At 36.1% G+C, this 24634-nt stretch overlaps 5 protein-coding genes across 5 annotated transcripts; 2 read left to right on the forward strand and 3 right to left on the reverse strand.

Moving 5' to 3' along the window:
* The first annotated feature begins 12652 nt into the window (after window positions 1–12652).
* LOC6646887 (39S ribosomal protein L40, mitochondrial) lies at window positions 12653–13500 on the forward strand. Its single transcript, XM_002069922.4, has 3 exons — window positions 12653–12732; window positions 12797–13027; window positions 13080–13500. The coding sequence occupies exons 1-3, from the start codon at window positions 12707–12709 to the stop codon at window positions 13390–13392; spliced, it is 570 nt and encodes a 189-aa protein (XP_002069958.1). The 5' UTR covers window positions 12653–12706; the 3' UTR covers window positions 13393–13500.
* A 720-nt stretch (window positions 13501–14220) lies between these two features.
* On the reverse strand, window positions 14221–15273 carry LOC6646886 (prefoldin subunit 3). The gene is made up of 3 exons (XM_002069921.4): window positions 15103–15273; window positions 14594–14988; window positions 14221–14534 (listed from the first exon to the last, which is right to left on the reverse strand). Exons 1-3 carry the CDS (start codon window positions 15187–15189, stop codon window positions 14429–14431), a joined length of 588 nt encoding a protein of 195 aa, XP_002069957.1. The 5' UTR covers window positions 15190–15273; the 3' UTR covers window positions 14221–14428.
* Window positions 15274–15319: 46 nt separating this feature from the next.
* Window positions 15320–17648, reverse strand: LOC6646885 (ATP-dependent DNA helicase 2 subunit 1). The gene is made up of 2 exons (XM_023178490.2): window positions 16907–17648; window positions 15320–16698 (listed from the first exon to the last, which is right to left on the reverse strand). The coding sequence occupies exons 1-2, from the start codon at window positions 17568–17570 to the stop codon at window positions 15470–15472; spliced, it is 1893 nt and encodes a 630-aa protein (XP_023034258.1). The 5' UTR covers window positions 17571–17648; the 3' UTR covers window positions 15320–15469.
* Window positions 17649–18079: 431 nt separating this feature from the next.
* Window positions 18080–24566, reverse strand: LOC6646883 (sodium-coupled monocarboxylate transporter 1). The gene is made up of 8 exons (XM_002069918.4): window positions 23668–24566; window positions 23541–23606; window positions 23205–23479; window positions 22897–23146; window positions 22455–22835; window positions 22211–22398; window positions 21972–22155; window positions 18080–21908 (listed from the first exon to the last, which is right to left on the reverse strand). Exons 1-8 carry the CDS (start codon window positions 24025–24027, stop codon window positions 21840–21842), a joined length of 1773 nt encoding a protein of 590 aa, XP_002069954.1. The 5' UTR covers window positions 24028–24566; the 3' UTR covers window positions 18080–21839.
* LOC6646884 (importin-9) lies at window positions 18153–21815 on the forward strand. The gene is made up of 6 exons (XM_002069919.4): window positions 18153–18291; window positions 18382–19017; window positions 19077–19495; window positions 19556–20107; window positions 20166–20951; window positions 21017–21815. The coding sequence occupies exons 1-6, from the start codon at window positions 18153–18155 to the stop codon at window positions 21548–21550; spliced, it is 3066 nt and encodes a 1021-aa protein (XP_002069955.1). The 3' UTR covers window positions 21551–21815.
* Window positions 24567–24634: the final 68 nt, after the last annotated feature.

The following is a 24634-nucleotide window of genomic DNA, read 5'->3' on the forward strand; positions in this document are numbered from 1 at the left end:
GACAGAGTTAAAAAAAAAAAAAAAAAAACTTTTGGCTTATGAACAAATACAGTACAAACAATTTCGGCAAAAATTATCCACAAAAAACAAACCAATAAAGCAAATTCGAAATTCAATTGATATATATACCACAACAAATGCACATGAATGAACAGTATAAAAATATATATGACAGTTGCATAACATAATAATAATAATCATAATAATAACAATAATAATTAATAATCTAATAATTCACAACAACAACAAGAACAACTTTAGTTTTAAAAACCAACAATAGCCAGGGAAACATACACATGACTCGGTATGTGATATTTTTCAGTTTTCAACCAACTTCATTTTTTTTACTAAACTATACAACAAACAAAACAGAACAACAACAAGCCCAATTTTCAATTGACAATATCTAAACGATAAAACAACAACAACAACAAATGAACTTAATAATACAATTAATAATAATAAGAGCAACAAACACACAACAAAACTTCCAAGCAGCAACTCCTTTTGGGTTGTCTCATACATATCAAAAAAAAAAAAGTATAACGAAACGAAATGAAATCAGAAAAACGAATCGAAAGAGATCAAAATAAAATCTGAAAGATCTCAACGATCTGAACTGTAATAACTTATATATACTTGAATACTCGTACTTGATTTTCTGTTGACTCAATTAAGCCATCCTAAGTTCAAATTTTTACAAAGAGACGCAAATATTTACCCAAACCACAAAAATATAAAAAACAAAATATATATAAACAATAATTAAATAATAATAAACATATAAAGATAAAGATACAATCTAAGTGTTTCCAGTGTTGAGAGATTTATTCTGCTCAACCAAGAGATATTTTATGCCACAGGACGAGAGAGTTTTTCATTATCATTTGCAATAGATAGAAGACGCGTGCCTGGCACGTAACCGGAATAATTTATAGTACAATACAAAAGCCAATGCAAACCTTATAAATCAATAATATAAATAATATAAATATAAATTTTATAACAAAACAAAACAAACAAAAAAAGAACGATTTATATTTTTATACTAGACAAGCAAACAAACAAAAAAAAAAAAAACAAATTAAGAGAAAACCAAAACAAAAAAAAACAGCAACCAACCAATCACAACAAACAACAATAGCCAATTAGCATAATAAGCCAAAATGTTTTAAATCAATAATTTTATGTTCACAATTAGTAAACAACAGCAACATTTATATTTTTATTTTTGAGAATCAAACAAAACAGGAAGAGAAGAGACTGCAAAACTGCCTAAGCAAAGTAAAGAGAATCTCTAAAGAGCCACAGAGAGAGATAGAGAGACAGAGAGGGATAGAGATAAATACATTTTGGGAGGGGTATAAATGGTGTCTAATGTCATTCAAACTATATAAAAATGTCAAATTTGATGTAACGAGTCAAAGCCTGCCTGCTGATGATCTAATTACATGCAAAGCCACCAAAAAAAAAAGGAAACCAAAACATCCGAAAGAAAAAACACAAACTATAAGAATATATATCATTTGAATGACATTAGACTAAATTTACAACAACAAGAACGTCAGCCAATCCCAACAAAAACAACAAAATAAGTGATAAAAAACAACTGCTTTTTGTGTTCCACAATTCTCTTACGAAAATCGAACTCAATTAACCAATTAACAACAACAACAAGAACAACAAGTATGAAAGAATTCCTTATACAATTGCGTGCGTTAAACTGGCACGATTCCAGGCATTATATACCCAATTCTTGGACCAACAAGACCAAGGGCATTATATGGGCATTCAACCGTTGATATGTAGCCCTCGCAGAAAAATCAAACTCCTTTGGTTCACATATACAATTTCACAGACAGCCAGCCATAGCAATAGCCATATATCAAATAAATAAATAAAACAGAACAAAAAACGTGCGACTAATACGCGCACAGACAATAGCCCAGTAATATTTTTATTATTTCACAATTGTGTGCATCTTTGTAATTCTTCGAGAATTAAAGATGTGCCGATCCGTAAAACTGAAGTACAACCAATATAAGAAACAAACCAATTGGCTTCTACCAGACAACAACAACAACCAGATAACACAATGCGATGTGAATACAATCAGCCAGCCCAATGCCCAAAATGCAACTAATGCCAGAAATCGAGCCAGACGTTTGTCAAAATTCTACAACAATTTTTTGTACCAAACTGTAGGAGCAAACGAAAAACGCAATAGAAAAAGCAAAACAAACATATATATACATTTATATATATATATGAATTTAAACAATTTGTGTTTCATCCTTTTCTTTTTTCGTTTCACAATCAACGTCAATATGCAAAAGGCATGTGTAAAATATGTATAAAACCAAAACCAAAACCAAAACAAAAAACCAAAAAAAAACACAAATAAATAATACAACAAAATATTTATACAGAGACTGCAAACAAATGTGATCAGATATTTTATAATAATATAAGTTTACAACAAAATATAACTGAAACAAGAGCAAGCCAAAAATAAAAAATATAAAAAAAAATAAACTAAACAAAAGCAAAACCAAGTCTAGTTATAGCCAAATGAAAAATCAAAAAGAAACCTAAACAAAAATCATTGAAATCAACAACTCGATGATGATGATGATGATGAAGCAGAAGATGAACAACAGCAACAAGTCAATATTAAACGATAAGCAAATTAACATATTTATAATAATATATTTTACAATAGCAATATACAAAAACCAACCAACAAAAACACACAACAACAAACTAAACTAAACAAATAGTAAAAAGAAGCGAAACCAAGCGTAGAAGCTCAGCAGAATCCCGACCCAATCACAAGTTCTCCCTCCCCATAACCCATGCGAATCCTTTGTACCGATGCCTAAAAGTATGCTGCAGTTTCTGCGCCAAAAACAGTTGCCTTTCACATGAAACAATTTACCATTTAAGTTTACAAAATAGCGAAATAGCCAAAAACAAAAAACAAAAACCCAAAATGTGACTATTATGGCCAACTTTTTTGCTAGCTCTCTCAAACCTGCCATTCGCCTGTCCACCTCCGCCTCCAGCTTGTCCTCCTCCTTCTGGTGAAATGGCGGGCAAAGGGAGCCTGCAGAGAGCGCTGGCCCATAATGTGTCATAACAATTAACCATGTGAGATTTGTGTTGAAAATTTTTTTGTTTTTAACCAACAAACAGCAACAACAATTTGCCAGCTGTTGATAATGGATCAGCAGCTGGTTAATTGATATTTTTTAGTTGAAAGTTCATACAAAGATTCTATTTAGTTTAAATACAATTGAAGTGTAAGCAGAATGGAGTGAGAGATAAGGAAAACCAAATAAAAAGAAAAAAAAAGAAAAGAAAAATTACATTTTTCTTTTTGAAACAGTTTTAAAACAATTTCATTTAAAGTGCAAACAATTTCGGAATGAATTTTTTACTTAGTTTTCAATTCGCAAAGAAGGGAATATAGAAGAAAACACATTAAGTCAAAAAACAACAACTTTTAGTTCTGAACAATAGTGCCGGTAATATTTATATAATAAGTGAAATATATATACAAATATATACAAAACCATAAATTTAGATACATCGTAAAACGTAACAGAAAACAACAAGTTCTAAATGTACACTGAAAGAAACAAAAGTAAAGAAAAATCCAACAATCTGTAATTATGCTATGCAACCACCAAGTGAGTGAAGTGAAACCATTTGCGCCATACATTTTCCTAGACATTTAAGATCAGATATTAAGTATTATCTAGCCCCCGCCACCTGGAGATTACTCTCCTGCTTCCCCTAACACCCTTCGCCCGCCCCTCAGACTAAAATAAAGCTAACTAACTAACACAACAGAATGAAGATAAAACTCAAAGTCCACATTACATCCAAAAACCAAACCTTATAAATACATATAACATTATTAACTTATATAAGAAGTACATAAAATGCAAACCAAAAACCAAAAATGCATATAATAATAATGGGTAGTTGCTATTTTAAATATGTATTACAACAAAACAAAAACACAAAATAAAAAAACCAAAAAAAAAAAAAACCAAAACAAAAAAAAAAACCAAAAACATACAACTAAAATAAAATAAAAATCCATCATCGGTAAAATATGCAAAAACAAGGAAACCAAAAATGGAATACAACAAATATGTTATAAGCAGGAACCAACAACAACAACAACAACCACATCAAGACAACAGCCAATACAAGAACCCAACATAAGCAAGAACAACAACAACAACAAGAACATCAATATGACAGTCAGACATGTATGCAAATTGTTCCAATACGAAAACATACATATATATAGATACATACAGAGATATTTATATGCTTTTTTACTTACACACAAAAATAGAAATTGGTATCAGTCAAGAAAAGAAAGGCATACCAATAGAGGACATGCGGATGGAAGAAATGAAAATCCAACCAAAAGAAACTATAAACTGGAAAGCCGCCTTTAGATTTAATTTATTGCACACACACACACACACACACACACACATCCGACACGAAATATTAAAAGAACAAAAATAAATTCAATGTCAGCATAAGTAATTGAAACCATCTAATCGTAAAAAATTTATACAATTAGCAATTGTCGTAATTGATTTTGATTTTCGAAAAACCAAAAACCAAAACAACAATTAAAGAATTGCATATAGAACAACATAACTTACATACATAGCAAAAACTACAAAACATAAACATAAAACAAAATAAAACTATGAAGCAGAACAGTATAAAACAACAAAAACTAAAAAAAAACGACAGTAAAGAATTTCAACCGCCAGCCAATAATAAACAAAAGGAACAACAACAACAACTAAAATGCCGTTCAATAACCATCAGCAACAATAACAACAACAACTTCAGCAACGAAAGATCAAGATATCAATATTAATTTCAACATTACCCAACTTATTCTGAATTTATTTGATTGAAAATATATATACATATATTTTCAACATGGCTTGAGCATATTGTCAATATTATCCTATATAGAAAAATTCAATCAGCGAACTCTAAAATAAACTTTCGTTTGGATTCTTGCAAAAGGTTTTACATCTCAACTTCTATCTATCTATCAGTCTATTTCAAATATCAATGAGTAAAGAAATTATATATATATTTCCTCAGAGTTCAATTCATTTACAACTTAAAAAAGCTTCTTCAAGTTTTGTCTGACTTTTTTTCACTTTCAATTTATTCGAACCACACTCAACTTTAGATTTTTCAACTCTTTTCAAAGGATTTCTTTTGTTGGATTCCTTTTTCGCCTTCTCCTAAACTCCTTCAGCGCCTTATTGAATATCGCAGGATTTTTCAAAGATATTTTGCTCAATCGATGTAGGAAAAATATGTGTAAAAATAATCACGATAATAATAAAAAAAAAAACTAATAAAAAAACAGACACAAACAAGAAATACGAACCCAATAAACCAAAAAAAGAAAAAACAAATTTAAATTTTCACTTAAATGGGGTATAACAAGATATATATATATATGTATATATATAGAAATCCGACTAGCAACAACAATTGAATAATTGGAATAACAAGAACATCAAGCTCAAGTGGTATTTTCGATTAAAAGGCAAATTTCGATCAATGATTTATATATATAAAATATATAGGTTATTCATGCATATTTCGGCTTAGATGTTTAAGAAGACAGACGAACGACGATTTTCGGCCATAAAGCGCTGCATTTTGCAACAACAACAACAACAACAACAACAACTTCAAGAAACAACAAATATAAATTGCAAAAATGCAAAAAACAAAAAAAAACTCTCGGCAAAGACTTTGGTGTGCATTTCGGTAACAAGAAATTGAAAGAAAAATATAAGAAGTAAACGGAGAAGAAATGGAAAAAATAAAAAAACAAAATACCAAAAAACGACAACTATAAAAACATAACAAAAACAAAAAGAAAAGAAAACAAAAGACGCGCTGCCAGTTGGCTAAAAATGATGTACATTTTTTTTTTTTTTTTGGTCAAGTAAATTTTAAAGCCATCATAAAATTGTAAAAATTAAGTTTTAGGTGTAAGTGTAAAATTAAATATAAAAATGATATTTCGGTAATGTTCCTATATATACATAAACATATATCTACTCGGAGAATATGTAATATAAAATTAACCTTTTGGACAAACTCAGCAAGAACAAGGACAACAACAACAACAAATTCAGCATTTAGCATTTTTTGGCATAGAACAAAAGTCGTGGTCAAAATGGGCTTACAAAAATTATTTACTTGATCAAAAAAAAAAAAAAATAAAAAAACTAATGACAAGACAAAGTGAAACAACGACATCGTTTAACTAACTAGCAAAACCCAAAAAAAAAAAAACGAACAAGAAGTATAAAGAAAATAATAATAATTTACAGGCAGCATTTTATATAAACAAATTCTTAATTTTCCATTCGATTCCCTTATTTGACTTAAATCACTTTTATAACAATTAAACAAAAACAAATGTACTTACAACAACAACAAAAACAACGCGTTTTATAACAAAAACTCAAAACAAAAAAAAAACCAAAAGAACAAAAAGGATCAAGGACATTAAAACAAAAATGGAAAAATGAAAGGAAGAACACACAAAACGAACAAAATTTATAAAACTCTCGGCCATGTTTGGATAATTCTCTCTCGGTGTAAACGTTCAGGACAAACAAATTTACAACAAAACTAAAAAAAAAAACACAAAAACAAAAAAAAAACAAAATCAACAAATGGAAAAACAAAAACAAAATCGCAGAAATGCAAAAAACGAAGAAGGAAAAAGAAACTCTTTAGCTTAAAAACAACAACAACCAGAAACAAAATTTATGATGATAAATTCAAAATCCAAAAATTATATAACAAAATTATAAAATTTTGGTAAGACACACAAAACAAAAATGCAAAAAAAAACAAAGGAAACCCCTAAATTGTAAGTTAACGAAAACAAGAAGAACGGAAAGCCCAAAACAAAGAAGGTAAAATGGATAAAAAAATTATGGAAAAACTTTTCGAAAAAATTAAAAAAACGTGTTGAAAAATGAATATCAAGAAAAAAGTACAAGCTTATTTTAAGCACCTTCGCGCCTTATCTTTAAGAACATAATAACAAACCAAAAAATACCAAAAAAAAAAACAAAAAAAAAAACTAATTGAAAACAAAAAAAGTAAAATTACTAAACAAAATTAACATTAATGACAAAAACTGAAAATGTAAATTTATAAAAAAGAAAATGAACAAAACAAAAAAAATAAAAAAAACCTTTCGAAAATATTTCGATTATTATAATTTGTTTTCAGTTTTCAAATAAAACCGAATCCCTTTTTAAGTTTTGTGGAAAATCTGCCTTAAATTATATATATAAAAAGAAAAACATGACAAAACAACAAAATTATACAAAAACTAATCACTGAATGGAATAGACCGAGCCCGAGGCTCAGGTTAAGGATACAAAAAAAAAAAAAAGATATAGCAAAATTCAAAATCATCGTCAAAAGGTGTTAAAAGGAACAACAACAAAAAATAGCAGCAGCAGCAAAACTCAAAATTATAAAAAAAGTAAAACAAAAACTACAAAATTGATTGACAAAAACTAAAAAAGAACACTCAAAAATCTATAAAGAATGCGAACAGAAACACAACCACATAAATAGCAAAAGGTTTTCTCTACGTTATTACCCACAAAAAAAAACCAAAAAGAAAAGTATACATGAAAATATATCTCTTAAAATATTTTGTTTCCTAAAAATCTTTGTAAATGTTTAGAATGTACGAAAAAAAAACATAACTTGGACAGAACTTAAGTTAAGGTGAGGGTAAGATAAAAAGTGTATGTAAAAATTATCAAAAAAAAGAAAAAAACAAAGTATATTTAATAAACAAAACGAAACAAATTCAGTTATCCAACCTCCAACCAAACCTCCAACCAAACCTCCCTCCATCCTCCAAGAAACAAAAAATGTTAATAACAATAAAGGATGTATATCCTTTAGGCATTTTGGGTTATAAATATGTATGTAGCCATGCAGATCTCGTATGCCTAACTATGGTTAGTTAACTATTGTTCAACCTTCTATACTTATAAGTTATGTTAAGATTTGCTCTTCGATATCCAAACGAGTTTCAGTTTCATTTTTCAACATTTTTGATGAGCGTTCTCTAAGTTTTTTCGGTTACAGCGCACAATCAAATAGCCACAGCTTTTTGGAAACATTCTCAATTAGGTTTATTACCATTCCCACTGAAAAACACAAAATAACTTGAACAAGAAACCAACAGAACTACATACAAACAAAGTTTTCGTTACGTGTGACCAGCAGTCGGCGAGACGTGAACAGTTCTCAAAGCTCAAAATAAAACCGAAATTTGTCAGAATCTGGCAAATATCTAGGACATCCAGAACCGTGTTTTTACTTAATCAATAGCACTGAAGGCAATACCTACAAATAAAAATAAATATCTCTAAAATACCCAAATGAAGACAAGGCAAATACAAGTTTCGAATTAAATAAACTTTCGGTAACATTTCGAACATCTTTCGGCAAAAGTTTCGAATCAAACATTCGATTTAGGTTTTTTCGTTTGTTAATTTGTCTCCAAATCGATAATACACACCCACACTCGCACACACACACGCACACACACCCTCACAGACTAGTCAGTGAGGAGAATAGACAAGATCCATTGAAAGTGATAACGTAAAGTTAGAAGCAAATTTTTGAAATGGGGCCACAACGTCCGATCTAAAGTGCCTTCAAGTAAAAAACTAAACAAAAAACAAAACAAAAAAAAAAAGAAACCAAAAGAAAAATGTTAATTTTTTACTATAAATTATAAAAAAAAAATTGTATAAAGAGAAATTAAAAAGTGTAAAAAAGTATAAACAAATTAAAAACAATGCGAATTAAGCAAAACAAAAAAAAAGGAAGAAGAAATAACAAAACGACGAAATATAAAGAGAAAGAGAAAAGGGCTCCAAATAGACCAAAACACAAGCAAATATCAAAAACTGTGCAAACGCGTTCGACCTGGTCACACTGTCTCTCAAAAATCCCCTTATTTTGTGATTAAACAGAATCATAAGGATATCAGCAGTGGATAATCGTATAGAGCAAATCTTTTTACACCCCTCCCTTCCGTCGTTCTCTATATCTCTCTATACCGCCCACCCACCCACTTTCCCTACTTGAGATGAGAATGAAATTAATCCCTAGAAAAGTTTGTAATTGTCAACCTAAGTAAGAGATATGATATGTATGTATGTATTTAGTTTAAGCAATTAACCAGCAAACATTTAGATGATGAGAATCTTATGCATGATGCTGTAAAATTCATAATTTAGACTAGAAATGACAAAAGGTTTGGATAAATACTGACTACTAACTTATGAGGCATATATACACACATATATCCGACTGTATATGAGATATACTACATAAAACCCGCTGAGTTGCTCATTATTGAATGTAATACTTTCTCAAACAAACACACATACATACATACACACACACACACATGCATATACAAACTATGCTACATTTAATTTAGATCTTAGGTGGAATATAAAAACAAATATTTAACTGAAAGTTAAGCAAAACAAAAAGTAAAAGAACGGCATACTAATGTGGCGGCAAGTTTAGGTATAAAGCAAACTTAAACCGTAAGCTAATATTTGAAGAAGAAATATGATCGTAAGATGGTATATATAGTACGTATATATGAATCTATATACATACATATATCTCATACGAGGCGCATACAACCAAAACGAAAAGACTTTCAAAACAAAACAAAACAAACCAAAAGAAAAAAAAGGAAAATAAAAAGAAAACTTAAAAAAAAAACATAAACGGACAAAAATAATGGACGAATGGAAGGCAAATATGAACCAAACGTCCCTTTAGCATATTTCCTAACAATTTCTCCCCTTGTGCTTCTTTCCCCCTACCAACACACTCACCTACACACACACACAAACATACATGATTTGAGTTATAAAAATCGTAATCGTTTTCGAAATGGAGAGCAAAAAGAAGTAAAGAAGAAGAGAACTTAGCAAAAATTAGCAAAATTAAATGGAAAAAATCCACACACACACACACATACGAAAATGCCCCCCAAACACACACTCACACACACACACTATGTATATAAGTATATATTGTATATCATAATTTTTGAACATAAGATTACGATTATGAAAAGTGACAAAACCAAAAAAAAGAAACACAAATATTTGGATTCGTTTTTCAAAAAGCAAAAGGAAAGAAGTGCCACAACAGGTGTGTGTATTTGTAAGTGTTTTTGCTTAGAACTTTTTTCAAACAATATAATGAATATGACGATGTTGAATGAAGATGAAGATAAAGATGATGATGATGATGATAATGGTATTTTGGGCCCCCAACATTCAAATTTGAACTTATCCAACTTATCCAATGACTCTTTGGCAAGCATCATTTCGGCACGATAGATGCAAGAATTTCACAATGCAGAAATTGCAAACAAACCAAAAAGAAAATTTATTTTAGTTTGATTTAAAAGAAGAAAAAAGTAAAAAACGAAAAGAAATGTGAAGAACAACAATAAATTGAAAACTCTCTTTAGTTAAACAACAATAGACCGGAATTATTTCCAAGAAATAGTACAAACAACTTTAGAAATAACTTTTATAAATGTAATTGTAATAAATAAGTGGTAAACAAGAAAGAAAAAAAGAAACAAGAACAACAACAAAGCGCTTTAAATACATAGAAATCGAAATTCAAATCGGCCGATCGATTGATCCAACATTCCGTTATATGTAGTTCAAGCCAAAACTTTGATACAATTTTACGAATTGAACAATGCATCAAATGTTTCTACAATTTATTAAAATCAAACTTCACATATATGAAGAAGAAGAATGTCCAAACAGTTTGGCTGAATTACAATGGAAGAGAACAAATTGAAATACTTTTGGGCCATTTAAAGCGCTAATATGTAATACAAAACAATTGGTAAAACAAAATCCCTGAGATGCATATACGATTTTTGATTTTAGTTTGATTCAAATTCAAGAATTTCAATACACAATGAGTTATATAACGTTTCTATTATTATTAATTGATTGATTAATTGGTTGAACTAAGCGAAAGCAAAGCCTGGCATTAAATGAAATATTTTCGAAATTCCAACTTGACAAAAAACTTAAGCATACATGTATTATATACATATATATAAACGTTTATATATGTATACGGATAAATATGTATTCCTTTCATCACTAAAACTAATGTGGCAAGCTAATAAAGACAGCGATGAGAAATGTCATAGAATTTAAATTATAAGTATATGTAATAACACAATAGACGAACCCCCCAGAAAAAAAACACACCCACACAGACACACACACACACACTTTACTACATATTTACCACAATATGCATACGGAAACCACAAAATACAATATATATATAAATGTAATACGAATGGGAAACGAATGAGGCAATTCCTCATCAAATTTCACCCAAAAAACCAAAACAAAAACCATTTATGTCTGCGTATATAATACGGATATATATATACACACTAACTTTTATATGATTAAACTATGTAATTCACTAGCTACGTTTCGGTTTCGTGTCCCGGTTCCGTTTTCGTATCCATTTTCACATATTCTCCATATCGTTTTGATCTCCCTTATCCATTTTATTTATATTTTGTGTTTGGTGTACATTTTGGAATCTTCGAAAACATATTTCTGGCCATACCCAAAACGAAACAAAAACCAAAAAAAAAAAACATAATCGCACAAAATTGTACATTTCGCGCAAACAAAAATTCAACAAAGAAAACAAAACCAACGGAAAAATTTTGGTTTGTATTTAGAAAATTATAAAAAAACAAAAAAACCAAATCTAAAAGAGGAAAACTTTAAACGCAGCAGCATTAAGTAATAAAAATGTGTAAGAGGAAAATTCAGTATTTGGGATATAAGCTAAATATAATTCATCAAATTTATATTTATGCAAAAAAAAAGAACGAAAAACAGAAACAACAAAATATGCGTAAAGGAAAAAGGAAATGGTAATACAAGAACACTAAACTACAATATGTCATTATTAATCGAAAACCAAAAAAACAAAAAAATACAAAACAAAAAGAAAACAAAAATAAAAAAACTTATTTTATTGAAAATTATGTAAAATTTACTAAAACAAACACGAAAAAACACACAATAAAGGTATATTGTTTATTTTCATCTTTAAAAATAAAGTTTTAAAATCGTATAAAAATAGTAAAAATACTGTCTGTGTTTTTATGGGGGAAATTGGAAAAAAGGATCAAATTTTCGCTCAAAAATTGGATAATGCAAGCACAAATGCTGAGACTAAACAGACATCTAAGGGTTTCGACGTCTTGGGAGCTTTTTTACTCGAAATAGAATTAGACAAAATTCGTGAGATGCATATACATGTTTACATTGAGAAAACGTATACTTAATATTTAAAAAATTAATAAAAAATACGTATACGTAATGTAGAAGTTCAATCATATTTGAATTTGGCGGCAACAGAATAGTCTTTAGCACAATTTAGGCACGAGTTAGTGTAATCTCTATCGCACGAGTTGCTTCTGGCAAATCTGGCCACACTGCCACAACATTACGCAAAGGTCTTACTTTGTTTATTAGGAAACATGTCGCTTCTTAATGCTTTGGCCAGGTGAGTTAAACTAAAACATTAACCAACAGGGTGAGACAACATTTTCATCTATCACGTCGAGCAGATTAAGTCTCCAAAACTGCGGAGTCGCCGCCCGTATGCTCCACACAACGCCGATTCTGTGCGCCGAACCACTGAAGAAGAAGAAGAAGCTGGATCCACAGATTATCAAACAGCGCGAGGACCGCAAGAAAAAGAAGATTGAGAAACAGATCCGACGGTTGGAGAAAAATGCCCGACAACTGAAGCCAGTGGAAGAGTTGGAAGTTCCTATAGAACTACTTGACGAAAAAGAGTAAGCCAATGTCATTCATGATTTTAGCTCGGACCTGACCGATTTCTTCCAGCAAACGACAACGGAAACTCCCTCCCTTGAGCAGTGCCGAGCAAGAGCAGCGTGCATTGCTGAAGAAACAATGGGCCCGCTACAAACATGATGAGAAAGTGTCTGATTTTCAAATAATCGATCGCCTAGTGCAAGCCCAAGAAAAGGCACTGCAAGAGCTACGCAAGGAGTCGGAGGAACTGTATCGGGCAGCCATCGAAGTGGACCTTCAGCTTGTACCCGTTACCATTAAGGGTCCAGTGGCCACACCTCCCATTAAGAACTATGCTAGCCCAGATGGTGACTACATACAGCAGTCCTCAAAGTGGGAGTAGGTCTCTCCAAGGCCAGCTAAGGTCATAATTTGTTATGTTGTTTACAGTGAACGAAATAGAAAATTAATTAATTGCACGAATCAGCAATCGCAAACGCTTATAAAGCAACATCCCGTTTTTTTAATCATCAGTTTTTTCATCTTAAGTCTGGGACCAGAATGTCTTCTAAGCATGTCTGAAGGGCTTCCAAAAGGAATTTAAATATAATTTTCATTTTACCAGAAGACTTGGCAAAACACTCTCCTTTAACAACATATTAAATAAAAGTAAACCAAATTGGAAATACTAGATTCGTTTGCCCAATGATGTGGATGCAGGACCAACAAAAAATACTGCTGGAAAGTGCTTGCTCCTAGTTAATAAAATTATACAATCTATCTTACCTGTGATAATATTATAATACAAGTTTTTAGATTCTTCATTGGTCCTGCAGCCAAATCGAATTCTTGTAAATCATAGAATATCGAATTATTAAATGAAATAAAAACTTCAGCGAGCCGAAGTGTTTTGGTCGAACATAAAAACAACATATTTAAATCAATGAATGTTAAAATTAAGAAACCGAAAATTAGCTAATTAAATTTAAATGGAGTAAGCAAAATGAGTTTTAAATTTACACTAGTAAAAGGTAATGTCGATACTAAATTTAGGATTATGAAATGATAGTGCGTTTAAATATAATGACAAAAGTTGCTGGAATCTGTCTTGGGAAACTCCCAAATGCAGATTATGATTAGAATCAAATTGACTTTGAAAATAAATTAATAGTTGTAATGAATGTAATTCTTAAGATTAACGTAATTATTATTGTACGTATTATTGTTAAGATTTGTTGTATTAATTATCCTGTCACAGGTTCCTTTTATTCGTATTTATTGTAACTTTAATGGAGAACAAGTTTAAAGCAAGCGACAAATGCAATTGCGGCTACGCTTTATCTCTGCTTGCCGCATCTGAATGCACATTTTTGTTGTTTTTATTTTCGAAATAAATAATACGCGAGAGACGTAAGAATGGGCGAGTTGATTTGACAATTTTAGGATTGGTTACTACTTGCGTTCGTTTTGGCAGCGGCCTGCCGCTTTTTCACACCCCAGTTGTAGACACGAGCCATATTCACTTCTGTTGTGGTAATTTGATCCCTGTAAGGCAACAAAATGAGTAATATTATTATCAAGACCGCATTCCTCGTGCCACTCACCTTAAAAAGTCCTGGTCATGTTCGACAGACTTTAGATTGCCTACAGCCGATGTGATATTTTGCTTCAGCAGTGCCTCGGCCTCATCCAAGGGATACTCCAGCATTACACTGGCTCCCAACCAGAGGTAAACGGTTTTTGTGGGAGGCACCAAGGTCTTAATAAACACCTGGTCACTCAGCAGAAATTGCGTTTCACGATCTTCATCCTCCTTACGCAACACATTCACCATTTCCAGTGAACGCTCCAAATCGGGTATCTGAGATTTCAGCTTACGACGCCGAGCTTCCAAATTGTAGGCCATGAATCGATATTTTCCATGCTGTTCGTCCAGTCGCTGCAGAACCTTCTCACAGTTCTCGTTTTCTGGCTGGGCCATAAATGAGTCGATCTCCTCCTGCAAATGAAAACCAGGCAAGGATTAGCAAGCATATTCAGGCACAGCTGCACATGCCTCCTTCCCCTCCTCCACCAATCAACGATTGGAGGTTAGGTTGAACGGTTGACTCACCAGGAATACCGCCTCTGGTATGCCGGCAAAGGTCTTTTGATTCTCCGGCAATTTGGGCATTTCCACAGAGTCCATGATTCCAGTCATTGTGTTTTCTTATCGCTTAGACTTCAAAATTAATAAATTATTTAGCAGCAGGTCAGGCTGTTGTTGTTAGGGTTGCCGCACTGCTGAACAGTTCGATAATCCATAAATTCGATAGTAATCCAATTATCGATATTTACTCACAAGTTGCGATATATTACATCGATATATATTAATTTCAAAATTTTTAGACTGCTTCTGGCAGTATATACAATATCTTAATCAAATATATATAATAATACTAAAAAATAAACTGGAAAACCTTCTAGGTCAATAACATTAGTTAAGAACTCAGTGTCTTAATGCGGTCCACCAATTTGGCTTTGGTCATAGATTTGGGCGGCTCTACGTCGAAATGCGTTTTTAAAATCTGACACAACTGGGCCACAGTGCAGTTTGTTAACCGTCCATCGGCTATAAGCTGATTCACATATTCGTTGCTTCCCAATTGTTCTCCATCGATCTTGGCTACTTTGGGCGCTCTGCTTGCACCAACAGAAGCTTCGGATCTCGGTGCAGATCTTTTCTTGGCGGGTTCAATTTCGTTGCCAAATAATTCTTCATACTCCGGCAGGAATTTAGCAATGCGTTCATCCTGTACAACGGGATCTTGCACACGAGCAAGTCCACGATCGTCAGTCTTAATGTCTAGCGATAGGGCAAGCAGATTGGATTGCAGTAATTCGAGATTTGGATCATTAATCATATTTGGTTGATAGTCTATACGAAGCTTTTTAATGATCTTCTGAAAGAGATCGACTTCCTCATCGCTGGCCGTATTGGCAGTGCTGTTCCAATCGCACAGGTCGATATTACGAATATGCTTAGCTTCCGGCAAATAGACAATCTTAAAACCATCTCCAGAGAGCAGCGATCTATAGTTGTTGTCCTTTGACTGCTCCGCCTCCACTGGAACTAGAGCCACATAACGCGGTACCGATTTGCGTTTGGCCAAGAACAAGCAGACAGCAATCTTCTCACGCTCAAGACAACGTTGCCACAGAGCACGAAACAACTTCTTGGATCCAATAATATTCTGATCATCGGGATACATGAAATTAGCTGGTTTGCTATAGATCACCTCAGGCAGAGACGACCGATGCTTGAAGCCAAGCAGCATCATCTCAGGTCGATGGAAATCGCGTACAATATTCAGTTGTGTATTGGTGATGCGCAGGTTCTCCTCGCCCATTTTGCATTCATACCAACCATCAGTTGACTTTATCTGAAACTCATGCTTGATATCTTGCGTTTCTTCATCCTGTTCGCGTACCATTATGACACGTTTCTTGCGAACCACACTGTTGTCTTCGCGCAGAATGTGCACTTTGTTGGGATAGGCGCGACGCTGGAAATAATTATAATACTGCGCGGATATCGCTAGATTGGGGCCCAGCTTTAAAGTGAAGTGACCCAAGCAGCGGCGTAGGAAATCTTGTTTTAGCTTGCGATCGGCTAGAATTTCGCGCAGAAGTTGCGCATCTGGCACTTGAAAGGCATCAATGTCAATAGCTATAAAGAAGGATAGGTTATAATCGAAGTTTGGGATTGTCTTTTAAACTGTAAGCAAAATCAAAACCGCTGACCAATAGTGCTTCACTTGGAGGCGGGTGAATTTTTGCTCTGTACATTTGATTTGCGAAACCTTAAAACCTTGAAGGCTATCACTGCACGCCAGCAAGGGGAACAGGTTTCGCACAGCAGCCCTTCCAATGCTTACCTCGCGACAAGGTTATAAACTCCTTGTAGAACGGTTCATAGTCAAATTCATCAATCATGGGTATCACATGGAACTCAAACTCTTTACCCTCCAAATCGCTGGCTTTCTGCAGAGCTGCCTGAAATTCGTTGCTGGCTACAGGATGTGGGGTGTCCTTATCCGTTATGTAGACAATTTTGGCATTGTTCAACTTTTTGCCGCATTTCTCCAGAAGTTCAATGCACAGCCGGATCGTTGCAGCGAAATTTCCACGACCATTTTCCACCAGGCCATAGTCTGTGGCAAAAAGCTCATCCGCCGAAACTATAAACTGCAAATAGTGTTCCACTATAGGTTTGGTCAACTGCCGAAGCGGTAGGAACACAGCACAATTCATAGGCACTACTATGTTATCCAGGCATTCTGTCTCAAGCGGTGGAGGACTGTGCTGTGTGTTGGCAAACACCAGACCCATCAAATCCTTATCGTTGACTAGCATGCCCGAGATAAAGGCACTGCTTATAAGTTGAAATGCCTCCATTAAACGTTCTTTGCGTTCCTGAAGATTGGCGTCTACAACAAAGAGAATCGCCTCCCTTCCGTGGAAATCACGTTTCATGGCAATATCTTCCTCGTCCTCAGAGTCCGTAAGCTGGACATCAATATCTGGATTCCAAGATGTCATATTTTATTAAATTCTATTTTTGCGTCCGACTCGGATGGTTAGAATTTCACAATAAAAAAACACAACAAAAGCAAAAAGGCAAGAAAAAAAACAACTTTACTCGCGAGCTTCGAACGTAAACACAACATTACTCACGAACTCGAACATGTTCGCGCGTTTACTCAAATGTTCGAGCGGTTTACTCACGCGGTTTAAATCGCGTGAGTAATCGCTATCGTTTTTACAGAATTTAACAGACTCAGATAATGTTAATTAACAGATAATGTTAATTTTCAAAAAAAAAAGTTGATAAAACGCAGGTAAAAAAAAACCTAAGTCCGCAAGATAAACAAAAACAACAAGACTCGCAATGATGCTGTTAAAATCGCAAATGATGCTGTTAAACTCGCAAATGCTGTTAAATTTAACATATGTTAATTTCGCATATGTTATACTATCGATAAAAACAATCGATGGTGGCGCCAAAAAGTAAATATTCGATACCTCGATAGTGCCATCTCTAAGGGAAATTTTAAAACACATGTGGACCACAGATTGCCGGCTGATTTTTGCTGATTTTTTTTATTTTCGACAAAATAAACAATGTCACTGCAATTCCAAAACGACTGTGGCGACTCTGTAAAGCAGGCCATTATAGAGGATCTGCAGAATCTGCTTAGTCCGGACACATCGACGCTCCAGCAGGCAGAAAGACGCATCAAGCAGCTAGAATTCACAGAAGGTGCGTCTGCGTTCAGAATTGGCGGGCAGTAGCAACACCAACCCCACCCACGCACATTCTTCCGGGCTTAACGTTTGATTATAATTTTAGGATATGGCGTCTATTTGTCGGAGATTATAATGAATCAGTCGCAAGAGCTGCCGCTGCGACAAATCGCCATTGTCATGTTGACTCGATATGTGGAGGCTCATTGGACTGAACTGGAGGACAGAGAAAATGGTTGCTTGGCCAGTGAACAGGCAAAAAGGACCATTCGAAATATATTGCCCAACGGCTTGTACGATCCCAATTCAAAGATACGTTCATCCGTGGCCCATACGATATCCACAATTGCGGCCACAGACTATCCCCAATGCTGGGCAGAGCTGTTCGATATAATTGTAAAATGCCTGGGGGGCAATGAAGACTCTATCCACGGGGCATTGCAGGTCCTGCAGGAGTTCATCTACGATGTCCAGCAAATCAAGGAATTGGGACCGGTGGTAATTCCAGAAGTGTACCGCATTTTCGACTCTGAGCAAAACTATTCGATCAAGACAAGAGCATCGGCCATACGGATACTGAAGCCTCTGTTAAGATCAATAGGGACATTGATTACTGACAAGCAAGAGCAGAGCACCATGATCAGTTCCATCCTAAATAATTTCATGGAAAAGCTAATGCACTATCTGAGCATGAACAGTGCCTCGGGATCCAACTTTTTATTGCGCTCAGAGATTATCAAAGGTAGAAGCGGAGCTCTGTTAGCTCTGTTTACATTCTCATCTTATCTGTTTTTCTTTCAGTATTTACCCATCTTGTCACCGATATGCCTAAATATATAAATCCGTATATGGATCGCATTTTACCCATCATCTGGCAATTGCTTACCCAGATAGCGGAAACGTATGTTAAGGTCTCGGTTAATCAGACTGAGGCCAATCCCTTGGCTACTGGCGACAGCGAGGACGACGACGAGCAAACAAACTTTCAAACTCTAATCATACAGATTCTAGAGTTCATCAATTGTATTCTCACATGCGGAAAACTTCGTGGCAGCATGAAGAACGTTCTAGCCGATTTAATATATATCACAATTGTGTATATTCAGCTAAGTGAAGAGCAGTTGGAGGATTGGCAAGACGATCCCGAGAAATTTGTGGACGATGAGGACGATGGCGGAGTAGAGCTAACAGTGCGCGTCTGTGGTCGGGATGTTCTCCTGGTAAGAATATAAACCATTGCCCGGTAATCCTTGTATGATTATCCCTCTCTGCTTCTGTAGGCAATCAATGATGAATTTGGCATCAAGGCCATTCAGCCGCTACAGGAGGCATTGGGTCGTCATTTTAGCGTAGCGGAGGCCGAAAAGGCGGCCAACAATCCAAACTGGTGGAAAATCCAGGAAGCCTGCATGGAGGCCGTACACTCTTTCCGCGATGTCATCGTTGATGACGAATCGAAATTCGATTTGCTCAACTATCTGACAATTGTGCGCAACCTGCTAGTGCATCAAGAGCTGCCTCATTTAGTGGGTCGCTCCCTTTGGACGCTAAGCACCTATTCCAGTTCGGAATTGTACAATCCACAGATGTTGTCGGAAATTCTGGATGTAACCCTATGCAGCCTGTCGCCGGAAAAATTCCTTATTCTGCGTATTAGTGCTGTGCGTTCCTTCCATGGCTTCTTGCAGGCCAACGAGTCGGTGGAGGGCCAAAAGCGAACCTTGCTAGTGTCCAAGCTGCCAGGATTTCTCGATGGCATAATGGCTCTGGTGCCAGGGTGTAAGGCTAGTGTGTTGGCTTTGCTTATGGAGGCTCTTACCATGATGGTTAAGGTAAGGCTAGAGTTGTGATCAGTGGAATTAGTTTTCATCTTTCACTTCTAAATCCTAGTTTGATGCTGACTTTGCCTATGCTGCCCATGGCAAGATAATTCCACTGGTGATCGCCGTCTTTCTCAAATACGCCGAGGATCCCTATGTGCTGGAGAACGTCCAGGACCTAATCAAGGCCCTGTGCCAGCGCAAGCAGTGTCTCGGACCATTGCAGGAAAAATTCATACCCACCATTGTGAGCATTTTGTCGCTCACCGGGGAACCGGCCAAAGAGAAGCAGGACATTGCTCTAGACATTCTGAACACCATTGTGAAGTACACGGAGGCTCCCCTGCCCAGCATTATGCTGGATACTGTCTTTCCCGCCATGATGAATTGTGTTCTGCAAACGGATGACCACGCCGTGATGGTGTCCGGCGGGGAATGCCTGCGTAGTTTCATCAATGTGTCACCCGAACAGATATGCAGCTACAAGAACGGGGAAGGAGTTAATTGTATTATGCAGGTGGCTGCCATTCTACTCAATCCCATGGACAGCGAGATGACAGCGGCCGGCCAGATTGGTCGTCTGATAATCACGATTATCACAAAGATGGGCAACATGCTGGGCGAGAATGTGGACATGCTCCTCAAGGCTGTGATCAGCAAGATGCAGAATCTCGAATGCCTTAAAGTTATTATGAACCTGGTCTTGATATTCGCCCATCTCTTCCTTACTCAAATGGACGCTGTGCTAAATTTTCTATCGACAGTACCGGGTCCAAATGGTGAGCCAGCCATGCAATTTGTCCTTACCAATTGGCTGTCGCGGCAGAATTCCTTCTTTGGCATGTACGAGCGCAAGGTGAGAGCCGGCCACCGAGTAGCGTCAAGCAGGCAAACATTAACCAAATCATATTTTTCACACAGGTTACCACAATGGCGCTATGCAAACTCTTTGAATATGGCGTAGCTACTCAGGATAATCGGTTGACCTCCATCACCTACAAGGAACAGGTGGAGGAAACTAGCGATGACCGACGACGCACCCGTTCTGTGGCATCGAATCAGAAATGGGTCACTGTCACCATTCCTGCTCTGGTCAAAATCTTCAAGGTTCTTATCTCAGAGTATCAGCATTTCGAAGAGAGTAAAACGGCGGACGAAGGGTGCACAGATTCGGAGGACGACAATGACGACGCTGTGGATGATGGTCCAGGGAGTGCGTCTAAACCACGATACATCTCCGATCTGTGCTTTGAGACCGATGATGACTCTGCCGAGGATGAGCAACTATTGCAGGAACTGCTCAAGGAGTCCAACTATCAAGGTGACATTGCCGAGAATCTGCAAAAGTTCTTGACCAATTTTGCCCAAAACGAGCACTTTCCCAACTTCTATGAACATCTCAATGAGTCTGAGCGCTGCACTTTGCTTTCCAAGGTCCAGCAGCAACCGAAATAAACACAAAATCCATCACAAATTCGATTCATGCACAGATATTTCGCAAAATTTTGTTTTTGTTAATCTTATTTAATTGTTCCTACTCACTCTCACATGCAAATATGTAAATCTATTCTCCTAACATGATGTGTGACAATCCAAACAATGATTATAAAATGAAAGCCAACCATAGGATGAAGGCATTTTCTAGATATTATTCTTTTTAAAATTGTTATTCCAAAGAAACGGACCCCATTAAAATAATAAAAATCTTTTGTAGCTTCGATTGTGACTTCGCGTTCTTGTTAACTCAAAGTGCCACCTCATCGCTGCGTAATTTATGTTGCATGGGAATGTTAAGATCGGTTTTGTAAGCATTCTAGAAAAGCAGGAGCACATTAGCAATACATCTTATAACTTATATGCAAAATATTCCACTCACCACGACTGTAGCGGAACCAAAGCTAAAGTACTTTCGAATGCAAGGCGTCAAAAGGACAGGATCAATTTTGTTTGGATTATTCTTGCCAAAAACAAAGGATGACAGCAAAGCTACTGCTATGGTAATGGCAGCTCCAAGCGAGGTATACCACATATAGGATATGCGATATAGTGGAAATATATCCCTGAAATATAATCAAATCGGAATTGAATCTTGGCAAGGACAATACGAGAACTTACTGAGCCAAAGTACCCATAATGTGGGTAGAATTGTGCGATAAACTGGTGGAGTTGAAACTGTAATCACACTGATCTACATTCAGAGATTTGGTCTGATAGCTTATGGCTCCCGAGGCAATGGCCCACTGGGCATTCAGTGTGACCCAGGACATGGCAAGGACTCCCATAACTCCACCCAGCAGGGCACTCTATTAGGATAATAATTTAATGAAGATCAATAATCTAAATAGTCGCAATCACTTACATGGCCATTGATCCAGGGCAAGAAGATGCCAAGGGTAAAAATGCCAAAGAGCGGACCATTGGTTATGGCTTCCAGGCTCATAGTTAACTGCAGCACAGTTCCCATATGCTGAACCACATAGACAAGGCCGACACACAGAGCCCCCACGCCGACGACCACCAGACGCATGATCCAATTGGTGGCGGAATTCGAGAGAGGTTTCTTCACATAAGGCTTTACGAAATCCTCCAGAACTACTGCCGACATGGAGTTTAGGCATGTGGACAGCGAACTTAAGGCAGCACTAAAGACACCCGCTATAAAGAGACCCGTCATGCCCGGCAGTTCACCCAGTGTGTCCATGACAAAGAGCGGCAATAGCTGATCACGAGCCTTGGCCAACTAAAAACGAAAATAAGACATTCGGAATTCTTACAGCATTTTAGCCATCTTTCCCACTTGCCTTGGTGGTCAGAGGATCACAGTTCTCGTAGGTGGCATAGATCAACAGACCATTGTAGCTACACAAGCCCATCAGAATTAAGACTCCAACACAGAAGATGAACAGAGCTTTGCGAGCATCAGCCAGAGTGGGCAACGCGAGATACCGTTGTATCATATTCTGGGAGACGGCATTGGTCTGAGTCCAATAGATAGTCCCTCCCACAAACAAGCACCAGAAGGTATGACGAACAGTTGGATCCGGATTGAAACTGCCCAAAAGAAAAATGTAGTCCCAATTTTAATTATTGTTTTCGATTAAGAACTTACTCGGGAGCCTCCAGGCGATTCGTTTTCCATGCCCGATCAATTACGACACCAGCTCCGCCTATATCCAAGCTACCTTTAATGGCCACCAGAGCCAGAGCGCCCATCATGGAGATCGCCTGTACAACATCCGTCCAAACTACAGCCTTGAGTCCTCCCAAACTCGTGTAGAACACACAAATGATGCACACTATTGGGGTGATCGTATGGACGGCGACGCCAGTGACTTGATTGAAGGCCAATGCCGGCACGTATATCACAATGGGAAGATAGGCTATCTATCAAAGCGAAGTCATGTGGATTAGATATCACAACCATGTCACCAGGATCCATACTCACATTCATGATGACAAACATCACAGATCCATATAGACGAAGTCGTCGATCGAAACGTATCTCCAGATACTAAAGAGAACATAATACATATATTAAAATCGTTTCAAGTGATATCATTAGATTAATCTACCTCATAGGTGGATGTGATATTCAAGTCATGGAAAACGGGCAAGAAGAACACACCCATCAGAAAGACCATTCCAAGTACTCCCAGTGAAACATATAGATATTGCGTGCCATACGAATAGACCTCCGTGGGCAAGCCCAGAAGGGTTATGCCCGATATAAAGCTGGCCACCAATGAGAAGGCTACTGGCACCACCAACATCTTTCGTCCACCCAGCATATAGTCATCTTCCGACACCGATTTGTTCATAAACCCAAAGTAGATGCCAATGCCAATGCAGAGCAGGAACATGGAAACGAAGGCTACATAATCGGGCCCCGAGAACCTCTGCAGTTCACCCAGGATTTGATCGATAGTTTGCATTGTCGTGTGCTGTCGTGGGGTTCCGCACTAAGGAAGAGCCCGATTCTAACTAACTAAGTGCCTCTCTGTGATTCACTAAATCCATGTATTTTTGTGTGTAGGTGGCACTGGGCGCTTGTTTCAACGATTCAATTTAATTTCGCTCAATTGTCAATTGTCGAGCAATTTACTCGGCGCTGTTTTTTCTTTCTTTCTTGTTTTTTTTTTTTTTTTTGAACACCACTAATACATGTGAGTTTATTTTAGTTGCTTTTGGGTAATACCTCTTCCTCTCTAAGCAGAGGCAAATCGTGAAACTTTTAAAACTAGTTGCCACATGGATGTGACCTTAGATACAAGTAATTCCGACACACAGATTTAACTATTTGTAGATTGCACTTAAGTCCACAATTATGTCACAGTACACGCGAATGGTTCTTGTGAAATCCTTCAGGAATATATGTAAATAATGTGACACTTTAAAGCTGACTTGCAAATGATCGATTTAATGCCCAATGGATCTGGATAAGTATTCGTGGTTACTTCCGGTCAAATATTTCCTTCTCCCCGAGAGAGTTGCACGAGAACTAACCATGCTCTAAGCAAGTGGATAAGTGGCCATTCATGA

Source organism: Drosophila willistoni, chromosome 3R, assembly GCF_018902025.1.
Source record: "Drosophila willistoni isolate 14030-0811.24 chromosome 3R, UCI_dwil_1.1, whole genome shotgun sequence".
In the NCBI taxonomy this organism is placed as follows: Eukaryota; Metazoa; Arthropoda; class Insecta; order Diptera; family Drosophilidae; genus Drosophila; species Drosophila willistoni.